We start from the raw sequence: 19,436 nt of genomic DNA on the forward strand, positions 1-19,436 counted from the left end.
AATTTCCGTCGGTAAGCATGCATTGTTCGAGCTGTGTTGCGCTTGGGTGGTGTAGGTGCTAGTGGAGTCCGTGTTGTGGTGTGGTCGTGGCTCGTGCCTGTGAGTGTGGTGTGTAGTGCGGTGGCGATCTGAAAACGTCGCTGTCCTGGGCCGCGCAGGACGGAGTCCAATAGCTGCCTAGCGCGCGTGGCAGCGTACCTGCGGTCCGGGCCACGCGGGATAGCTTGTGTAGGTCATGTTTTCCGCCACGAGTGGACTGCAGTCACTACCCGAGGCTCTACATGGCATTACTGTATTCCATTAGATGCTGGCCCCTGGCTTGCGGTCCAATTTCTGGCAACGAGACCTGAGAGAGTTGCTTCGCATGGGGAAACTTCTAGACACTCTTTCTGAGGCGGTCTAGCGAGAAGAGCTGAGCTGCTGACGCTAGAAAGCATGGTATCGGAGATTATGCATAACACCTTTGTCGTGGTGAACACAAGGGACTGTACGTTGTGAAGTAATACGGCAGGTTGAAGGTACTTAAATAACCTATTACTGCCTATAGCTGTACATACAACGCTTCGTCATCGTTTTCATAAGTTCCTAACTATTATTCTTAATCACCCCGCAGTGAAGCACCGTCTCCTGCCCATGAAGACTCGGTAACTTTCACGTCCGTAAGTTTTGTTGGCCCACTGTCGCAGATTATTATTATCGCAGACAAATTCTCTCTATGAACTCAGTGTTACGTCTACAGATGATATTACATTAATATAGTATGTAATATAGTATATATAGTATATATATATACTATAGAGAGAGAGAAGATGAGACCGAGAGAACGGAGAGAGAGAAGCGAGGCAGCGAGACGACCAGTCACGAGGAGAGAGGGCGAGGGAAGAAGAAAGAAGGGAGAAAGACAAGAGTAGTATGCGCAGAGTAGAAAGATATATGTATGATATAAATCCGCGTAGGCAATTATCTATTTGGCAGCACGCCTTTCCTGTTCTCTCCTGAGCGCGCATGAACGCAGATTAGAGATTATGCACCGTCATCGTACGTGCTTCACCGCGTCGAATGGGATAAAAGGGAGGCGTAATGAAAGCGGCGGCCAACTGTCCTATGCTGTCGCCTTGCAGGATAGCATGTCTGAGCGCGATTTTCTCCATACCGAGCGCGCTACACGTCTCACAGAGAGTGATGCAATGGCTTGGAGAGGCATGTGCTCTGGAGGACGCACGAGCTGAGCAGCCGAGAACACGACGCAAAACACGCAGCTCACGCATGGAATGAGCGCAATGGATACGTCCACAGCAGTAGAGATAACGAGAGTTAGGGAGGGACGGGCCGGTCAGTAATCGGCCGGAGGAAGAGGAATAAAAATCAAGAATTTATGTGAGTATGAGTGCTTACCGCCAGAAGACACGGAAGGACTGGCCGCCTTGGGACGTGATATATCACTTGAATAGCCACATAGTGGGCGAGAGGTGGCGTGGTAAATTGTTGTGATATTTACTCTCTATCGGGTCTAAGGCCTCCTAGAAAGTGGCTATACTCCTAGTTACCATATCATTAGCTACTTAATCACGTTAATGAGAGAGTATTGAGTTAAAAACATTTTAATGAATGCACTGATGTACTGTATAGTTTACTATCACTAGTAATGCTTATATTCAGATATACTATATGTGTACAAGCATTAAGCATAAAGTTGTTTAAACAACCTGTCTACATCTATTTCTGACACTGATTCGGAATTGCTTGGCAAAACCGCCCCGAGGTCAGCAAACGCGTCGAGTGGTGAGAATTAGTGCATCAACTTACCAGTCTGAAGTGTGGGTGTAAGTTTATAATACCAATTTATGGCAAAACCGATGAATGCGTCTTTTCTCGGTATTTTCTCGTTTTGGCAGGCGCCAGGTCACAGCTGTGTTAATCAAGCGACTGAGCAAGTCGGAGAGGTGGTGTTCGATTGCGGTTCTTACCTGCCTTCTCTCAATCACTCAACTCCTTGTGCACTACTCGTGAGAGCGCTAACAAGAGGCTAATCAATACCATTAATTATACGCCAGCTCCTAGTTAGTCATAGGTATTATGTCAGCCTCTTGATTGTAATTAATGACTATTTAGTTCTCTCCCTCTTCTGTGAAAATATTATATAGGAAGGTTCGTGAATTTTCATATGGTCATAGCGTTGTAAATACAGGTACGTCTATATATGTGTAGATTAAACGTAGGATGTGTAAATATTAACGGTACGATTTGACACTACACCTTGTGCTTATGCTGGAATGTTTCTGGCTATTTTCCACAGGGGAGCAAAGTTGCAGGAGCTCCACAAGGTCCCGAAACTTTTTGTCACTCTTGTAGTGTGCACGAATTCATCCTTTACTCACTTCGCTCACACTGCTTCTAGTATAAGTCCGAATTATTTCACATATATTAGAGAGTCTCTATCGCCAAACTTATGAATGGATATTCGTGTTGATGCTCTAGAGTCCTTGAAATCGTTCTGCAAAAAATAAAAATTATCAACTAGTACGTGTGGCTTCATTTGAAGGATATTCACATAGTTGTAAACATTGACGCTTTATGATTGTAAGTTAGCCACGTTTTTGAAACACTCGACTTCATGAGCACCGAATACTATTTCACTTTGGATCAGAAAACGTGTGGCGTCAATTTGCTAGTGACACCTCGGTAATGTACGTAGTGTCAAAGGTTTTACTTGATGAGCAGGAATTTCGTAAATACCACGGGAGTGACATGAGAGATCACTCAACGTGTAGATATGCCTCTGCATACTATCGAAATCCAGCGCGTAGAGACACGCACTGATCAACAGGATAAATTTGTCTGAGATGATATTTTGTTGACTCTCGTCTCTGGGACACCACTCTAAAATATATATATATATATATATCTTATATATATATATATATAGTATATAACGTAATAGTAACGTAAATACAAACGCTTATATTAAGCGTACTTGTGTCGGGTTTTTCTCAAAGCGGTGTTATAGTCAGTAACTCGCACCGCCCTTTGCAAAATTATACGACTATGATGATTTAAAGGTGCGTTCTCAAAAAAAGAATGCGTAAGTACGGTAAACCTGGAGAGGACAGACGATACGCTATTTATATTAACGGTAACTTGTACTCGCGGCGTATGTTGTGAAAACCTCTAATGAAATGAAGGCCACGAACAATAACCCTTTGATTTCGATCGACAAGTTTTTAGTGAAGCGGTTAGGAAAAACGGGTAGCGTGGTAGTTTTTACAACGATTATAGTGGAGCAGATCATACACGCGCAGACCTTTATGACCAAACCACGCCCGGTTACGATTATTCTTCGTACGCTTAACAATCATGATGTTTCTACGATCAGAAACGAAAATCAAACACCATGATAAACTTCTAGCTAAGTTAATTATCGTTTAGTGCGTAGTTAGTGAAAATTAATATTGTTTTCTCGTTATACATTGAACCCACAAACCAAAAGAGCAAAATATCTGGCGATTGATGCGGGCCGGTCTGCACAATAATAGAGTGATGCACCGTGTAGTGTGAACGTACTGCGTTCTACCGTGTTAGTCTGTTCGGTGACTAGCACTGTTTACGTAACGCATGTTTTACCTTCAGCGCGGCATGTTTGTCAGGTATCATGAGCAGTTAGGTCATATCATTATGCTAGCATCGACTGACGTGGTGTCATCCTCCAGCTATAAAGCAGAGGCCACTATGTTCCATTCAGACGCAAGAGCACAAATGAGGTTTCCAGCCCATTGCCACACAGGAGAAAAGACAAAGCCTCTCAAATATTTTTCGCTATGAATCTACCTATAGGCTTGAGGCCAGTCTGAGAGATGCGTCCCAGCCGCGGGTGTTTACCCTAGCACTTGTTTACTGAACCGGCATGGTTTTATTTTTTTATTTATTAGCGCATGTTTTATTAGCGCATGTTTAGCTAAGCGCAGTGTTTATTAGCGCATGTGTTACTAAACGCATGTTTACGAGCACATGTTTACTAGCGCATGTTTACTAGGACCTATGGTTGTAGCAACCACATGTTTACCTAGCACATGTTTAACTAACTAGACAGATGGTTTATTTAGCGCAATGTTAACTGAACGCATGTTTTATTAGCGACGCGATGTTTACTCGTGAGCGATGGCACACCGCGCGGACCAGTGGCGAGGCATTTTGTTTGGGTCCTGACACCTACAGAGTTGTTTCATGTGCTCCAGCGTTCTAGCTGTTATTCACAAAATATAGTTCATTAAAGCTGGGTTGGTAACCTAGGTAGCTAACCGTGGTTGTAGCCTAGGGTAGCTACCCTTGGTTGCTAGCTAGGTAGCTACACCTGATGGTTAGCCTAGGTAGCTAACCCCGTTGACTATCCTAGGTAGCTAACCCTTGTCACTATCCTAGATAGCTAACCCTCGTCGCTATCCTAGGCAGCTATAACCCCTTGCCACTATTATAGGTAGCTAACGATCGTTGCTATCCTTGGTAGCTAACCCTACCACGTACATCCCCTGCAGGGTGCTCTACTTCTCGGTGCATCGCTACAAGTTTGGCGCCTTCTGGCCGAACCTTCGCGAGTCTGACTGCGATTTCATCGGAGAGGGCGCCGGCGTAGGCTACAACATCAACGTTCCGCTGAACAAGGTAATCGGATTAGGTCGGAGGTCGGAGGTCGATCTTGGTAACTTCGGCGATGAGCGATCAAGTTAGCTCGTTGTGTAATGATTGATGATGGCACATACATGCCCAGCAGCAGCAGCAGTAACAGCAGCAGCAGAGGCAGTAGTAGTAGCAGCAGCAGCAGTACGGAGCAGCTCAGCAGCAGCAGCCAGCAAGGCAAAGCAGCAGTAGCAGAGCAGTACAGCAGAAGCGCAGAGGCAGTAGTAGTAGCAGCAGCAGCAGTAGTGACAGCAGAGCAGGAAGCATGCAGCAGCAGTAACAGTGCAGAAAAGCAGAAGCTAGTAGTAGTAGCAGCAGCAGCGTAGGCGACGCAGCAAGACCACGCAGCACAGCAGTAACCAGCAGTAGGAGAGGCCAGTTAGTAGTTAGCGGCAGCAGCAGAGTAGGAGCAGCAGCAGTTAGCGACGAAGCAACATAATCAGCAGTAGCCAGCAAGCGAGCAGAAAGAGCAAGTAGCTGGCAGAGGCAGTAGTAGTAGCACATGCAGGCAGAAGCAGCAAGATCTGTCCGTGCGCCACGCTCCGTTACCTCGGGTCGTCGTAGAAGGAGTATTGCGTTCCCTGGCCGTGGTGGACGTCCCAGTCGACGATGAGGACCCTGTCAAATGCAGGGTGCGAAATTAACGGGAGTCCGGAGTCAAATACTCCCTGATTTACTGTTGATCTCCCTGATTTGACATATGCAGGTGTCCATGTCACTCCCTGAAAATTCTGCCATACTAACTAGTTCGTTCCAGAGCACGGCCTCGCGGAATTACCGTATTTTTTCGGCGAATGTCCAAAGAAAATTTGGCAGACGTGCAACCGCATGAATCTTCAAAATAAGCACACGCGTTAATTTTGAACTTCAGACTGCAGACTCATTTTGCTGCATTAATTAACTGGAATTAATTAAAATCGTCACGGCAGAGTTCGCTTGACCGCACTGCGACGAGCGAGTCATGCGTACCTCTCGTATCCATGGTTACGCAGAGCGCTCTCGGCAGCGATGGCGGCGTTGTTGAGGAAGCAGAAGCCGCACGCCTCCGACTCCATCGCGTGGTGACCTGGCGGCCTGCCAAAAACGAGAAAAATACGAGAAAAGACGATTCAATCGGCTTCCATCTTGGAATACCAATCACCGGATGATTCGACTGAGGTGCTGACCTCGCGTTTTGCATAGCAAATTCCATCAGTGTCAGAAATAGATGTGACAGGTTTTAACGACTTTATGCTAATGCTTTACACATATATGTATATATATATATATATATACATACATCAGTGTCTAAAATGTTTTACACTCTTTAACTGTATGCTAACGTTTTATAGTTCCACTTTAATTACATATATGTATATATATATATATATATATACATCAGTGTCTAAAATGTTTTACACTCTTTAACTGTATGCTAACGTTTTATAGTTCCACTTTCTGAAGGCCTCCGAGAGAATTCCATTTCGCCCTCGCACTGCAATGGATAACAGACAACGGCAGTCCTTCCGCTTCGGGAAGCACCCGCGTCACCGGCGCCACCTACCTGACGATGGCCATCCCATTGCGGACTTTTCCTTCTGCGATGTGGTCCAGCAGCTCCAAGCAGCCTCCTAACGACAGACGCGCCGTCTCAAACGTATCCTGCAAGCGACAGCATAGACAGCCGCTTTCATTACGCCTCCTTTTCGAGCGTGCACACAATCAGTGGATGGATCGGAGGGGCTGACAATAGATTGGTACCATCTATGAATTTGTTTGTTTGTTCCCTGATGGTGTTCGTGCGAACGTACTGGAATTGGAGTGGGAACAAACTTACGGACGTGAAAGTTACCAGTACTCATGGGAGGAGACCATGCTACTGGGGGAAGGTACGTTTGAACTAGATCTTCTTTCTCCACGTTTGTCAAAAGGGTTTATTATTTATGATTGGCAAGTGAGTCTACCAGAGACCTAGGCAGAAACATGCACACACACACACGCACCCACGCACGCACACACACACACACACACACCCACACACACGTGCGCACACACACACGCAGACACTTGCACATGCACAGCGACACGTACTCACTTTGTTGAAATATACATCTGAGAATGACGCTGATACCTCTTCGAACTCGGCCTCGGTGTCACAGCTTTCCGTATTGCGTATTGCATCCACGTACTGCTGGCTAAAGCGAACCAAGATATACAGACATATACATGGTGCCCCCTCAATCCACCACACACCACCTACAGTCAGAACTGCGATAGTGCACTCTATAGTGTGGAGTGTGGATATCTATTCAAAGATAAAATATTTGCATTTTCTCGTGAGTAGCAGTTATGCAGTGAAACAACCACTACAGAAAGAATGCCTGTCTACATAATACACTTCTGGGACACTTTGGGTCATCAAATTTGGGTCTGACCTCTTGTTACAGTATGCAAATTTTGTGATCGATTATGTATTGTTTGGGACATTGGCACATTTCTGGGCAGTTACACACCACTTATTCAACAATTTGTATTAGCATGGATGAGAGTGAAATTGGTATCCATTTACAAACAAAGTGTACTAGTATATATAGACCATCTGCACACTCTCTATATAATAAGAACAGTCTAATGCACATGACACCAGGCCGGCATCACATTTCTATTAACTACACAAACATATTGATACTAGGCAAGTCAATACAAATCGGCAAAAAGTGCCTGCTAGTGAAGATATGCTTCTATTGGCTAGTAGATCCCTAAGTTTATTTAGTACCTGGGTGCGGTTCCTAAGATACAAGCAATGATTATTGATAAATATACATCGACGAGACATTAAATATGTCATCGAGACATCAGCTAACCTATGATTCAGCAGAATTTCTTCCTCTGTTGCCAATCTTATCTGAAATGAGTGCAAACAGAAAGCATTGAAGTGCACTGGGGGCCGTCCAGGGACTGCATACATGCACCAAACCGATGTGAAACGCTTCCAAAGTAGAGCAAGGCTGTGTGAATATTACCGCAAATCTCACCGCCGACTGTCGGCACCCGCAATAACGAATGAGGCTCAAGACGGGTGTAGAAATCACATGTTAACGTGTGTAAAAGCATGCGGGGGACCAGACGGGTGCCTGTCTATAAAGGGCAGTTTAGGCGGTTCTTTAGATTGGCAGCTATACAGTGCAACCACCTCGACGGGACAGAAGCCTGTCTACAAAGGACACTTTTGGGGTTCCTCTCAATTTACCCTTATAATATACAAGTTCCAATGCACTCAACATCACGCATGAATCACAACTAATGCCACACATGCACATATTCCCCACGCATCACTCCCAAGCGATATCAAACACAACTTTGACCGGTGGTAGGAACCCGCTACACTGTAATGTATCAATCCACGATACACATCGAGCATGGAGGCATGAAAAGTCTGTACAGGGAAAAGAAAATCACCAAAGAAAACAATGAACCAAAGGGGCCTTTCATAATTCTGCACCCTCTGCCAAATAGTGCCTGCTACACTATACCACGACTCGCCGAATAAGTTTCACCTGCATGGCAGCAGAGGGCGTGACGATCGCCTTACCGGAACGTGAACGCATCTGTCGACGAGGCCGTACTCCTGACACTGTCTGTAGGACTCCGCTACACGTAGAGGGCGCTCATTGTGCTCCCGGAACCAGAGGTTGTGATGTTTCAGCATCCGCTCGTCGTAGACGAGGCCTGTCCTAGACGACGCATCGTTAGCACTCATTAAGATTCGTTAGCACTCGTTAGGTTTCATCTGCACAGGCGTGGTTTCATATGCACACACTTTTGTAGACATGAGGACTTGGGCAAAGGAAGTAATTTTCAATAATTAGATGGTTTTACCTACATAAACAAGGTTTCATACACACATGGATTTGGCCTACCAAAACAAATTTCCCCTGTTTTGTAAAATGCGGAAATTGGGAATACACAAGGATTTTGGTTACCGAAACAATTTTCATTTGTTAGGTTATATCTACATAAACGAAGCTTCGTATGTCTAAAGATCTATACTGCAAAATCATTTCTCTTTTTTTAGAAAACCTTATGTTTAAGTGGCTGTACCGGTATGCTAGATTGTGTCACAAATACTGCTAATAGAGAAGATATTATATCTATGGATTTGCACGTTTCGGCAGTTGGGAAGGTTGAGTTCCCATTCATGATTATTCCACAGTTACACACTCACACGCATTGTGTAAGAACACTGCTACATACCCTGAGACTACCGAATTATCTGGGTCGAACGTCTGAAAATAGAATACATCGCAGTTATCAATTAGCATGGGGAAAAATTCTCGATATTTCGCAACTGGGGCGCTAATCCACGCGTTGGTCATCTTCTCAATCCTCTAGTGTTTGATAAAATTGCTTAGAGTCAGACCCAGTGTTAAATCCTGCAGTCAACTCATAGCAAAGTCCTTGTTGTACTTGGAAAGCTTACAATCAGTTCACGAGAACACAAAATATTGTCTTTTTTTTAAATATCCGAGTATTGTGAGACGTAATATTCCAGTAAATCACTAACCAGGGTTATTCTGTATCTGTAGCAGTAATTATGAGTAAGGATATATTAACTCTGTGAACAGGGGGCACCACCTACCAGCTGCGCCATCATTTCGTCAATGTTGCGCTGCTTACTCTTGGCTTTTCTCGTTTGCCGCATCACTTGCCTCAGCCCTTGCTTCTTGCCTGGTGACTTCTTCTTTTTCGTCTGAGAACCTTTCTTACTTTGATCAGGCGCAACCTGAAACAGACGCAAATCATGAACGATAATGGAAATGGGAAAGGAACTTTGACCTTTGACTTGCTTATTTACACTCAAATCAACTACTCGGCCTTATATATGCTGTGTCACGCCTGCAGTGTAATATTAAATTATCCACGCACACACAAGAAGACAGCAGCCCAATCCTAGCTTAGCACATATGCGAACTATAATACCGGGGTCCCAAACTAGGATTAAGCAAAGAAGTTATCTGGCTTTATAGTTTTCCCTCCACAGATATATCATATATAGCACAGGCACTTAGAACGTCTCAATAAAAAAAAAAGGTAAATAAACACGAAATGTATTTACTACCAAAGTCTTAATGCTTCTCTACTCTATTTCGCCTATTATTGCCGATAATTACCCGTAAATGCCGGTCAAATGCACATCTGCAACACACAAGTACATCGCACGCACGCCCTGTGCACAAACAACATGAATAAAAACTCTCTTTATGAATTATCTTTGATATAAGTTAAATGATATAAGTTATGAGTATTATCTAGGAAATTTGCAACCAGCATTCTGCTTACCTGTTCTGCCATCGTACTATCCGCGGTATTATAATCACTAATGCCAATGACACTGATGTTGGTGTTTGAGTATTTCAAATGCCTCACGTTCCTTGATCTGGCCGGCTCAAGTCAACTTCTTGCCTCGCGGAAGACACACGAGATACCTTTTCTACTGAGTACAGAAGTTAATGTTTCGCGGACTGTAAAAATATTCATAAGGCGGGTCAGATTATGTGATTTTCGGATTGTAGACTTGTAACTTACGAACGGTTCAGCCGAAACTAATTTTGGAAAACAAAGTGTAGGCCTGCCTACACACAGGCACTTGGAATGTCTCAATAAAAAAAAATAATGGTAAATAAACACGAAATGTACCAAAGTCTTAATGTTTCTCTACTCTATTTCGCCTATAATCACCTGTAAATGCCGGTCAAATGCTCATCTACAACACACAAGTACACCGCACGCCCGCCCGCCCTGTGCTGCATGCACAAACAACATGAATAAGAGAGCAGGTAGGAAAGCGTGATCGCGAAATTCGCTCGACGCTCGCTTCATTTCACACCGTCACAGCACGAAAACACATCCAACAGCTTCCATCTTGGTATCCATGTGTACATAAATGTTCAGTTGTTCGAATTATAACGCTGGCCTTTGTTTTAACCTACTCCCGCCAGAGATATCTCGTGAAATCCTGCAGGAAATGTTCTCTCCGTGAAAATGTAAAGAGAACGAGATGACTGTTTATACACGAGTAATGGGGCGCATTGCATGCCGGGATGAGCTGCTGCCGGCCTCCGAGCTCCGTTTCGAGGCCCGCCAAGCCAAGCATAATGCGCGCGGGCATTACGTCACGCACACACGACTACAGCGATCGATCGAAAGTAGCGCCGTTAGGGATTTTCGGATGATACGTCCTCTTTACATTTTAACGGAGAGAACATTTCCTGCAGGATTTCACGAGATATCTCTGGCGGGAGTAGGTAAGAACAAAGGCCAGAGTTATAATTCGAACAAGTGAACATTTATGTACACATAGATACCAAGATGGGAGCTGTTGGATGTGTTTTCGATCTGTGATCGTGTGAAATGAAGCGAGCGTCGAGCGAATTTCGCGATCACGCTTTCCTACCTGCTCTCTTAAGCCTGCCGCACACGCTGTTTTGTGCTGCGCCATCGCCTGCGCCATCCAAAACACAGCGTGTGCGCGTGCAAATTAACGCATCGATTTCTTGCGTGTGGAAAATATCACACATGTTTGATATTTTCTTCCACGTGTGGCAGATTGAACAGCGTGTGCGGAGGGGCTGTGTCAATTTCCACACTGAATTCGCATTGTTCGCTTGATTGTTCGCTTGGACGCATTGTATTTTTTTCTCAGCTCGCAGCTCGCAGCTCGCATATCAGGCAACTCGCATAGAGGCATGTCCAAGAACTGATCGATCAAACATCGTGTGAACGCTCTCTTCAACGACGCTCCGTGTCCAAGCGAACAATCAAGAACAATGCAAATTGAGTGTGGAACTTGACACAGCCACTCCGCACACGCTGTTCAATATGCCACACGTGGAAGAAAATATCAAACACGTGTATTATTTTCCACACGCAAGAAATCGATGCGTTTGCACGCGCACACGCTGTGTTTTGTGCTGCGCCATCAGCCACGCGTGGCCGATGGCGCAGCACAAAACATAGCGTGTGCGGCAGGCTTTATTCATGTTGTTTGTGCACACAGCACAGGGTGGGCGGGCGTGCGGTATACTTGTGTGTTGTAGATGAGCATTTGACCGGCATTTACAGGTGATTATAGGCGAAATAGAGTAGAGAAACATTAAGACTTTGGTACATTTCGTGTTTATTTACCTTCTTTTTTTTTTATTGAGACGTTCCAAGTGCCTTTGCCTGTGGCTGTGTGCCTACATGTGGCGTGCATGATCTGACGATGTAGGCCTATCCTGTATCCGGCTATCGACTATCGTTTACAATGTACAATCTAGAAACTATTGCAATATTTACATATTCTAGGGACGTGAAAAGAAAGGAAAATAATTGGTGTGGTGACTTACTAAATACCATGATCTTCATCAGTTTGAAACAATTACAGAAAAACAAAACTCCAAAATGATCAAACACCGGCCTAAAAATAACAACTCACCACGATATCGTGTTGTTTATGTAAGGAGTATAAGGTCAGCTCGCTAGACGATAGGGCGTAAATTAATCAAACAAATGTTAAAAATAAACATGTATTTTGTATTTTATAAACTATATAAAATTTTATTTAGTTACATAGTATATTTAATTTTGTTAAAAAGTGTAGGCCATAAATAGTTGAATATTAATTTGAACTTTCAAGCCAATGAGAGTGCAGTATATCCGTAGGTTGTGACGCTTGTGTCCGCCCGAAGAAGAAAACCGTTAAGGAAATTGTACAACACGTGTTCCAAAACTTCCCATTTACATGTTTCTATGCCCGTCTCCAATATTTATGCAGTGACATGTTCCGATGCTATATCTAGAGAAATGAAATTGAACGATAATGTCGTGAGAAGCTTTCGCGTTGCGAAGGTTTTTCGTGAAAATAGTGACCGTATAAATAGCATCGATTTCTCACCAAACGGTGAACTTCTCATTTCCAGCGCTGATGACGATCAGATTGTCATTTATGATTGTCAGAACGGAGCGTAAGTGAACATTCCATTCCCCATGTTACGTATAACACACAATTCACGGGTTGGTGGGATATTTGTCTTCCAGTTCATCCATAAAGGCCAATGTGCCAAGAATAAGTAAAAGCCGCTGTCACCGCCGACACCGGCCGGCATTGTTTAGTGGCGTGCGAAATCCTTTGTGAGAAACGACATGTAACCTGTGTTGTACCATAAGCATAATAATACACGTGTACCTACTTTAACGTTTTTCACATATAAAGTTTTTGAAGTGCCTGTAAATTACTTATTTACATGTGGTACTGTATAACAATTGCTAGTGTATGTGTAAATGTAATTGGCAAGCTGGTGTGATAATATTTAAGTTAGTTTAGTGTGCTACCTAGTTATTCAGTAGAATTTTGGCATACGAGTTCTAACTATTTCATTTATTGATGTTTCAAGAGAATTTATATTTAATTTCATGTTTTAGAGTAACTTTGGCTCTCATAAGTTGTAAGTTATCACAATGACAATTGCATAATTGTGTGAAACTGAATTGAATGAACGAACTCGATCTCAAGGCTTTTAGTAAATAAGTAAATTATTAAGTAATACTAAAACTTTGTTTAACAATGTTAATGTAACCATTATTCCAACTATAAGTGTTTTATTCAAGTCATATATTTTAAAATAGTGTATATTGGTGCTTTTAGGCCAAAAAGAACATTAAACAGCAAGAAGTATGGTGTTGACTTGATAAAATTCACTCATGCTTCCAATACAGCAGTACATGGGTCCAACAAAGTCGATGGTATGATTATATGAATTTCCTACTTTAAGAAACTATTCATATACTACCTCATTTCTTCAAGTTAGTGCAGTTGCAATCCTCAGCTATTCAAATTATACATTGATCTGCTAATTATTATCTATTAGTGGTTTCATTCTATATGTTTGATTCGTCTAGATGTATATGTATATATGATTTCTTCAGTGGAAAAGCACATGTTATTTAAGAGCTAGCAGATAATTTTAATAATATATTTGACCAAATGAATAAAATTTCAAGCTATGCTGGTGATATCGTGACCAAATAGCACTTGCTGTTTTGCATTTACAGACACGATACGGTACCTGTCTCTGCACGACAACAAATACATCCGATATTTCACAGGCCACACGAAAAAGTAAGTATATAGCCATAAAGTCACCACTCTATAACCATTTCGACCACGCTTGCATCGATCAGCGTCCCATGCTATATGTCTTTGATCATCACCGACGTGCACCACACACACCGTGCTAGAACGAACTCTACATCATCATTATTAAATCTTTATTGCATGTAATTCAAATACAAATGCGTGTACAGGAGCTGAAACATTTGCTGCGACGCCCACACCCCACGCTCTCGTTTTCCGCGGAATGATGTTCTCTTGTCCTTTGCAGGGTGACGACACTCGTCATGTCGCCGATCGACGACACGTTCCTCTCGGCTTCGCTCGACAAGACGATTCGCATCTGGGATCTCCGGTCGGCAAACTGTCAGGTGAGGACAAGGAAGCAGATGCACGCGCGGCGTCGGAGATGCATGACTGACATGCCCCGCGCTCGAATTTTAATGTGTTTACAGCGAGGAGGGGTGTCTTTAAAAGCACTTTATGCGAGAAGAAGAGAATACAACCATGTCTACCAGAACCTAATTCTCTCCTCGTGGCGAGAGTGGGCTTCTGACGTCACATACGCTAACGCCACCTCTTGGCGATTTTGTCAGTTATCGCGTTGAATATAAAACAGCGACAGCGGCAGGTGAAAATTTGCATATGCCTCGTTAGCATAAATCCTACGAAACATTCTGTACTTCCACAATTCATTAATATATCAACTACAATGGATTTATAGGGCAGTCACGACGTTTCATTGCCGGGAATGTCGGCCTCATTTTGTGAGAGACCACTTTCATTAAGAGTCGTGGAGGGCAACCGTGGCACTTGCCGTCACGGTGTGCTGGTTGATTCCGTGTATTTCATTCTGGAATGGAATTCTCGGGTTCCACTGGCAGGCGGAGCAGCGTGTGACTCGTTACGTATGCATTGCAGGGTCTCATGCACTTGTCGAGTCGACCTGTTGCCGCTTTCGATCCGGAGGGCCTCATATTCGCTGCGGGGATCAACTCCGAGATGATCAAGCTATACGACCTGCGATCGTTCGACAAGGTAGGAGGGCACGACGAGAAGGGAGACGGGAGCGTGTGTGAGCGAGTGAACCCTGCGATCGTGCGTGCATGTAAATGTTTGTGCATACGTGTGTGCATGCGTGCGTGTGTGCGTGCATGTGTGTGAGCGTGCCTTACGATGAAAGCATCGCGAAACGAAGCAGCCGCCTCGTAGGCGAGTGTTGCGCACCGCCGCTCCCCGTCGGGTGCCAGCACCTAGCACAGCAGCGAGTACTAACGCGGTGGTGTCTGTCTCTCCGCATCGTGGCAGGGCCCGTTCAACACGTTCCGGCTACCGCAGGACCGCGACTGCGAGTGGACGGGCATGAAGTTCAGTCCCGACGGAAAGATGATCCTGATCTCGACCAACGGACAGGTGATCCGGCTAGTCGACTCCTTTCAGGGACAGCCGCTGCAAACGTTCATGGTGAGTGATGGCTGTAGAGCCATCTTACAGTTAGCTAGTCGTAGAGGGAACTCGTGTCGTGTGTCGGTCTTGATGTAGACGTCAATTATTATTGTTTTATCATTATATGTTGTTTTGTCGTCTTCATCATTATCGTTTTATTGTTTAAATTGTCAATTATTATTATATTATTTGGGGGCAAGGGCTTAGTGTCTTGGCTAAATCAGAAATGTTGGAACACTACGGCTAGTTGGGGGTGTTAACTATGTACTATCTGTATACATGCCAACTTTAATGAGAGTTATCTCCCTTCCCGTCTGGACCGGAAGCGGATGCCCAGCTCGCGCATGTGCGTAAGGAGGCTGGTTAGTTGGAGTAGCTGTGTAGCTGTGATGTGCTGTTTGAAGTAAACAAAGTCTGTACTATTTGAGTGAGTTTGTAGTATTATCGATCCAACAGGGGGAGGGAAGCAAAATTTCCTTTCAAAGGTGGGATGCCGAGCCAAGTACGACTTTGACGTGCGTAGATGGTTTGAGATTTGGTTTGTGCAGTTGAACCTGTGTTAGTGAGCACCTGTGTATGAAGAACACATTTAGCGTTTCCTTTAAGTGACGGTTATACACTGAAGCAACCGCTATAGAACGGTCACCTGTCTATTAAGGGCAATGGGGTTGCCCTGCAGTGACCCTTGCAGACAGGGTTGGCTTTATTATATGATATTACACTGTAAGTAATGTGCATGAAGTCGTTGTATTGTTAGCATTGGCCGTTGGTATTGTGATCGTGAGATGTGCGTGTTGAATTTTCGCAGGGTCACACAAATATGAAGAATATTCCGCTAGAGGCGTCCTTCAGTCCTGACTCACAATTCGTCTTCTCCGGTGAGTAGCCAGACGTCGCAGGGGATTCGCAACGGCGTCGAAAGTCAGCGATCGGTTTTATCGGCGTATGTCCGCCTGGCATGATCGACACACAGCTCTAGCCAATCAGTGTTCCGAGAGTACGTTCTAAAAACGATGCGTAGCAATGAAGTGCCGTAAAGTTGACGTTTTTGCATGCACGTGCAAAAAAGAAAATAATACGGACTGACCTAGCTTGACCGACCTAGCAGTAGCAGCACCATTCAAAGACGGTAGCGGAGGGGGTTGTCTTGTTCGGACGGATAATAATATAATACGATGTAATAAAAATTTGACGCTTTTCGTTCTTGCCAGGGTCGACCGACGGTTGGATCCACGTTTGGAACGCAGAGAACGGCACGAAGACGGCCAACCTGAATTGCGATCACACGGGGCCCGTGCAGGCAGTCCAGTTCAACCCCAAGTTCATGATGCTAGCGAGTGCCTGTTCCAACATGGTGAGTGGTGGTGCACTACTCGATACGTGTCGTAGTACATGTAAAAAAGAAGTTATGGTAGCTTCTACTACATACTATTAGTGTTGGGCTTTTTTTAGGATTACACAAAACGCCTGTTGTTATACGTTTTTTCAGGTAAAATGTTTATGTTTGGTAGAAACGTCGGTTCAACGACTTTTTTCCCCCGTAAAGCACAAAAATATTGGTGAAATGTTAGAAAATAGGTTCTGTTCGATTTCGTGCTCTTGCTGATTCTTGATATAATTCTAAATAGAAAATGATAAAGGTGGTAATGATGAAAACACCATATGAAATCTTTATACTAGAGTGAACACCCGCCTATAAAAGACACGAATGAGATTTGCTTCGCGTCACTCTTGTGACGGGGTTGACTGTGAAAGTACATCACGGTTTGGCATGTTTTGTAGCTACTCGCATAATGTAGCAATGCTCGTTATTCACCCGCGAAGGAGCATTGTAGACGGATGCGCGTGACGTTGACTAATTCTTCCCACCGCTGTCTCTTCCCTGCAGGCGTTCTGGCTGCCGAGCATAGAGGGCGACTGAGCGAGCGACGAGACGCCGCGTCGACTGTACAGTGTATCATTTTATCCCTTTTTATGCCGGGAGCGCCCGGCGGACGACGCCTGGTTGACGGACGCGGAAGCATGCGGGATGAGGAGGCGCGAGGAGAGGAGGGGCGGCTGTAGGGAAGGACTGGTGCGCAGCTGCGTCAGCGGCGATCATCGCCCCGCATCGGCGACTCATCGCACGCACACGCCACCTGGTGTTGGTGGCTGCGGAGCGGAGCACTCGTGGGAAGAGAGATCGGCATGGTTAGCCGCGGCCGCCGTCGTCGTCGTCACGGCAACCGACGACCGCATCCGCGCAGTTTCCCCGACGCTCGGCCGCTGCACGTGCGTTCCCCCGCCGGCAACGACGCCCGGAAATCGTCTGCAGCTCCAGAGAGTCGTGCCGCGGCAGAAGACGAGCGACAAAGAGTCCATCCATCGTCTTGGCGACCGCTTCCCGCGCATGTCGCCCCGCCTTCCTCCCCTCTTCTCCCTTCTCACTCCGGGGGAGTGTCAACCCGTGAGGGAGAGACAGGCGTCGCCGGCGACCGAGTGACCTTCGTCGCGTGTGTGTAACGTGTATATATTTACGTAGGATAGTGCGTGCGTGTCGTGCCCACCCGCGCACATCACGAACAAACCGAGGCGACGTAGACGGTCGGTACGGAAGCCCCGTCGTCGAGTGGCGGCGAGCGAGAGGTAGGGGGAGGATGCGCACGAGACCAAGTTGCCAGGGAAGCTGAGGAGCTCTCGGATGCGACGACTTGACGACGACGACAAGCTGTTTCCCGTCGCGGAGAAATCCTGACGAGGATGTGCGTCTGTGCCAGTGGTCGCCGTCTCACAATTGTGTCGTCACGGAAACCGTTGTCGCGCTATGCTGGTCGACGTCGTGTCGAAGTAGTTAGTTCGTCGTCTTTTCACCCTGCCTCTCTCTTTCGCTCTCTCTAGTCGCACCTACTGGTCACGTATGTGCGCCGCGTCGCGGGGAGGGGGTGGTCGTGATGTTAGAAATGTCTCGTAGAGAGTTGTAACCCGTCGTCATTGTTCTGATTTCGTTCGGTATCGTGTACAAAGCGCCGAGGATATCTGTGTCATCATCGTAGTTTTCTTCCTCAATCTCCGTGTTCCTCTGCTCTTAAATTGTAGCTTTCGATGTGGCCTTTGTACATTCGGTGATTCCCCCCCGCATATGCAGGAGGCAAGCTCGATCGAATAGCTCCCACGCGATGCACCAATTTATTCAGATAGATGTCAGTGCAGATAGCGCCATCTGTCGTTGGCAAACAGTAGCTTCTGTGTGCAGATCTATTGATGAGTATTTGTTGATGTGAGAGCACAAGGCATCGAGCGGTTCATATGTGACAATGAATACAGGTTCATCGCTTGACCAAGGATCTATATATATATAAGCATAACTAGATAGCTCACATTCCGGGATTGTGTGATGTCACTTGTACGCTGTGTGTGTGTGGTCAGCTCAAAATTCTTAGTTGGGATTGGCAGAGAGGATGTTGGACGTTATTCAAACACATGTTTCCAACAATGATGTTTCACACGTTAAACCAACTCTTGATGGACTGATATGGTGACCAAGTGACAGCATCAGCCTAGAATTGTGGTGCTATAGTGATAGGAAAGTGCAGCTGTTTAGTTATGATGTATAGATCAGTGGACAGGAGGAGATGTAAAGGTTCCGTTATGGCACACGACATATGAAAATGTTTGTCAGGCGTAGAAACTTTATTTTAAAACCCGACAACCAGACGTAGATGCATTTTTAGAACGTTTTGCCATTCCAACAGCAGTGTAACTTTTTAATTTTCTGTTCTTGACTCGCCGAGCATTTGAGAATAGCGCCAGCTCTTTGGTCTCGACTACACACCCACTGGAATAAATTCCTTGGCAATAGCCGAGAAAATTCGATAGTCATGACTTTGCTAATGCCTATATCAGCCTGTCACTTTTGTTGTACAATTAAGATTTTTACACCCATTATGATTATATGTAAATAATAAAACTTCATCTTAGTGAAACGACCGTTTTTTGTTTGTCTCTGTCACACAGTGCACACGCACGCAGGCACACAAAACATTGCAAGTAATTCTCAACCATGTTGGTAATTATTTTGAGATCTTGTGAACAGAAACGACATCATTAAAATACGGCAATTTTACAAGCTTTAAACACTTAATTTATAGCCTTCTGGAGTAAATTTAATGCAAAAATAGAAATTGAATTTACATTCTTACATTAAGTATTC

At 44.9% G+C, this 19,436-nt stretch overlaps 2 protein-coding genes across 2 annotated transcripts in view; one reads left to right on the forward strand and one right to left on the reverse strand.

The window, feature by feature from the left end:
• The window catches only part of LOC106816223 (histone deacetylase 6-like), a 33,630-nt gene extending 21,503 nt beyond the window's left edge, over nucleotides 1–12,127 (reverse strand). Inside the window, exons 1-11 of the mRNA XM_014820804.1 lie at nucleotides 12,039–12,127; nucleotides 9,991–10,172; nucleotides 9,290–9,433; nucleotides 8,905–8,936; nucleotides 8,243–8,384; nucleotides 7,515–7,555; nucleotides 6,746–6,845; nucleotides 6,215–6,312; nucleotides 5,641–5,745; nucleotides 5,221–5,289; nucleotides 199–277 (exon numbers count right to left, since the gene is read on the reverse strand). Of these exons, the coding sequence (XP_014676290.1) occupies nucleotides 199–277; nucleotides 5,221–5,289; nucleotides 5,641–5,745; nucleotides 6,215–6,312; nucleotides 6,746–6,845; nucleotides 7,515–7,555; nucleotides 8,243–8,384; nucleotides 8,905–8,936; nucleotides 9,290–9,433; nucleotides 9,991–10,002 (822 nt within the window). The 5' untranslated portion in view covers nucleotides 10,003–10,172; nucleotides 12,039–12,127. The remainder of the gene's footprint in view (nucleotides 1–198; nucleotides 278–5,220; nucleotides 5,290–5,640; nucleotides 5,746–6,214; nucleotides 6,313–6,745; nucleotides 6,846–7,514; nucleotides 7,556–8,242; nucleotides 8,385–8,904; nucleotides 8,937–9,289; nucleotides 9,434–9,990; nucleotides 10,173–12,038) is intronic.
• Nucleotides 12,128–12,354: 227 nt separating this feature from the next.
• Nucleotides 12,355–19,209, forward strand: LOC106816225 (WD repeat-containing protein 82-like). Its single transcript, XM_014820805.1, has 9 exons — nucleotides 12,355–12,656; nucleotides 13,337–13,434; nucleotides 13,744–13,810; nucleotides 14,073–14,172; nucleotides 14,723–14,839; nucleotides 15,110–15,265; nucleotides 16,056–16,125; nucleotides 16,459–16,601; nucleotides 17,136–19,209. Exons 1-9 carry the CDS (start codon nucleotides 12,442–12,444, stop codon nucleotides 17,166–17,168), a joined length of 999 nt encoding a protein of 332 aa, XP_014676291.1. The 5' UTR covers nucleotides 12,355–12,441; the 3' UTR covers nucleotides 17,169–19,209.
• Nucleotides 19,210–19,436: the final 227 nt, after the last annotated feature.

The sequence above is a fragment of the Priapulus caudatus genome, unplaced genomic scaffold (genome assembly GCF_000485595.1).
Source record: "Priapulus caudatus unplaced genomic scaffold, Priapulus_caudatus-5.0.1 Scaffold1317, whole genome shotgun sequence".
Lineage (NCBI taxonomy): Eukaryota > Metazoa > Priapulida > Priapulimorpha > Priapulimorphida > Priapulidae > Priapulus > Priapulus caudatus.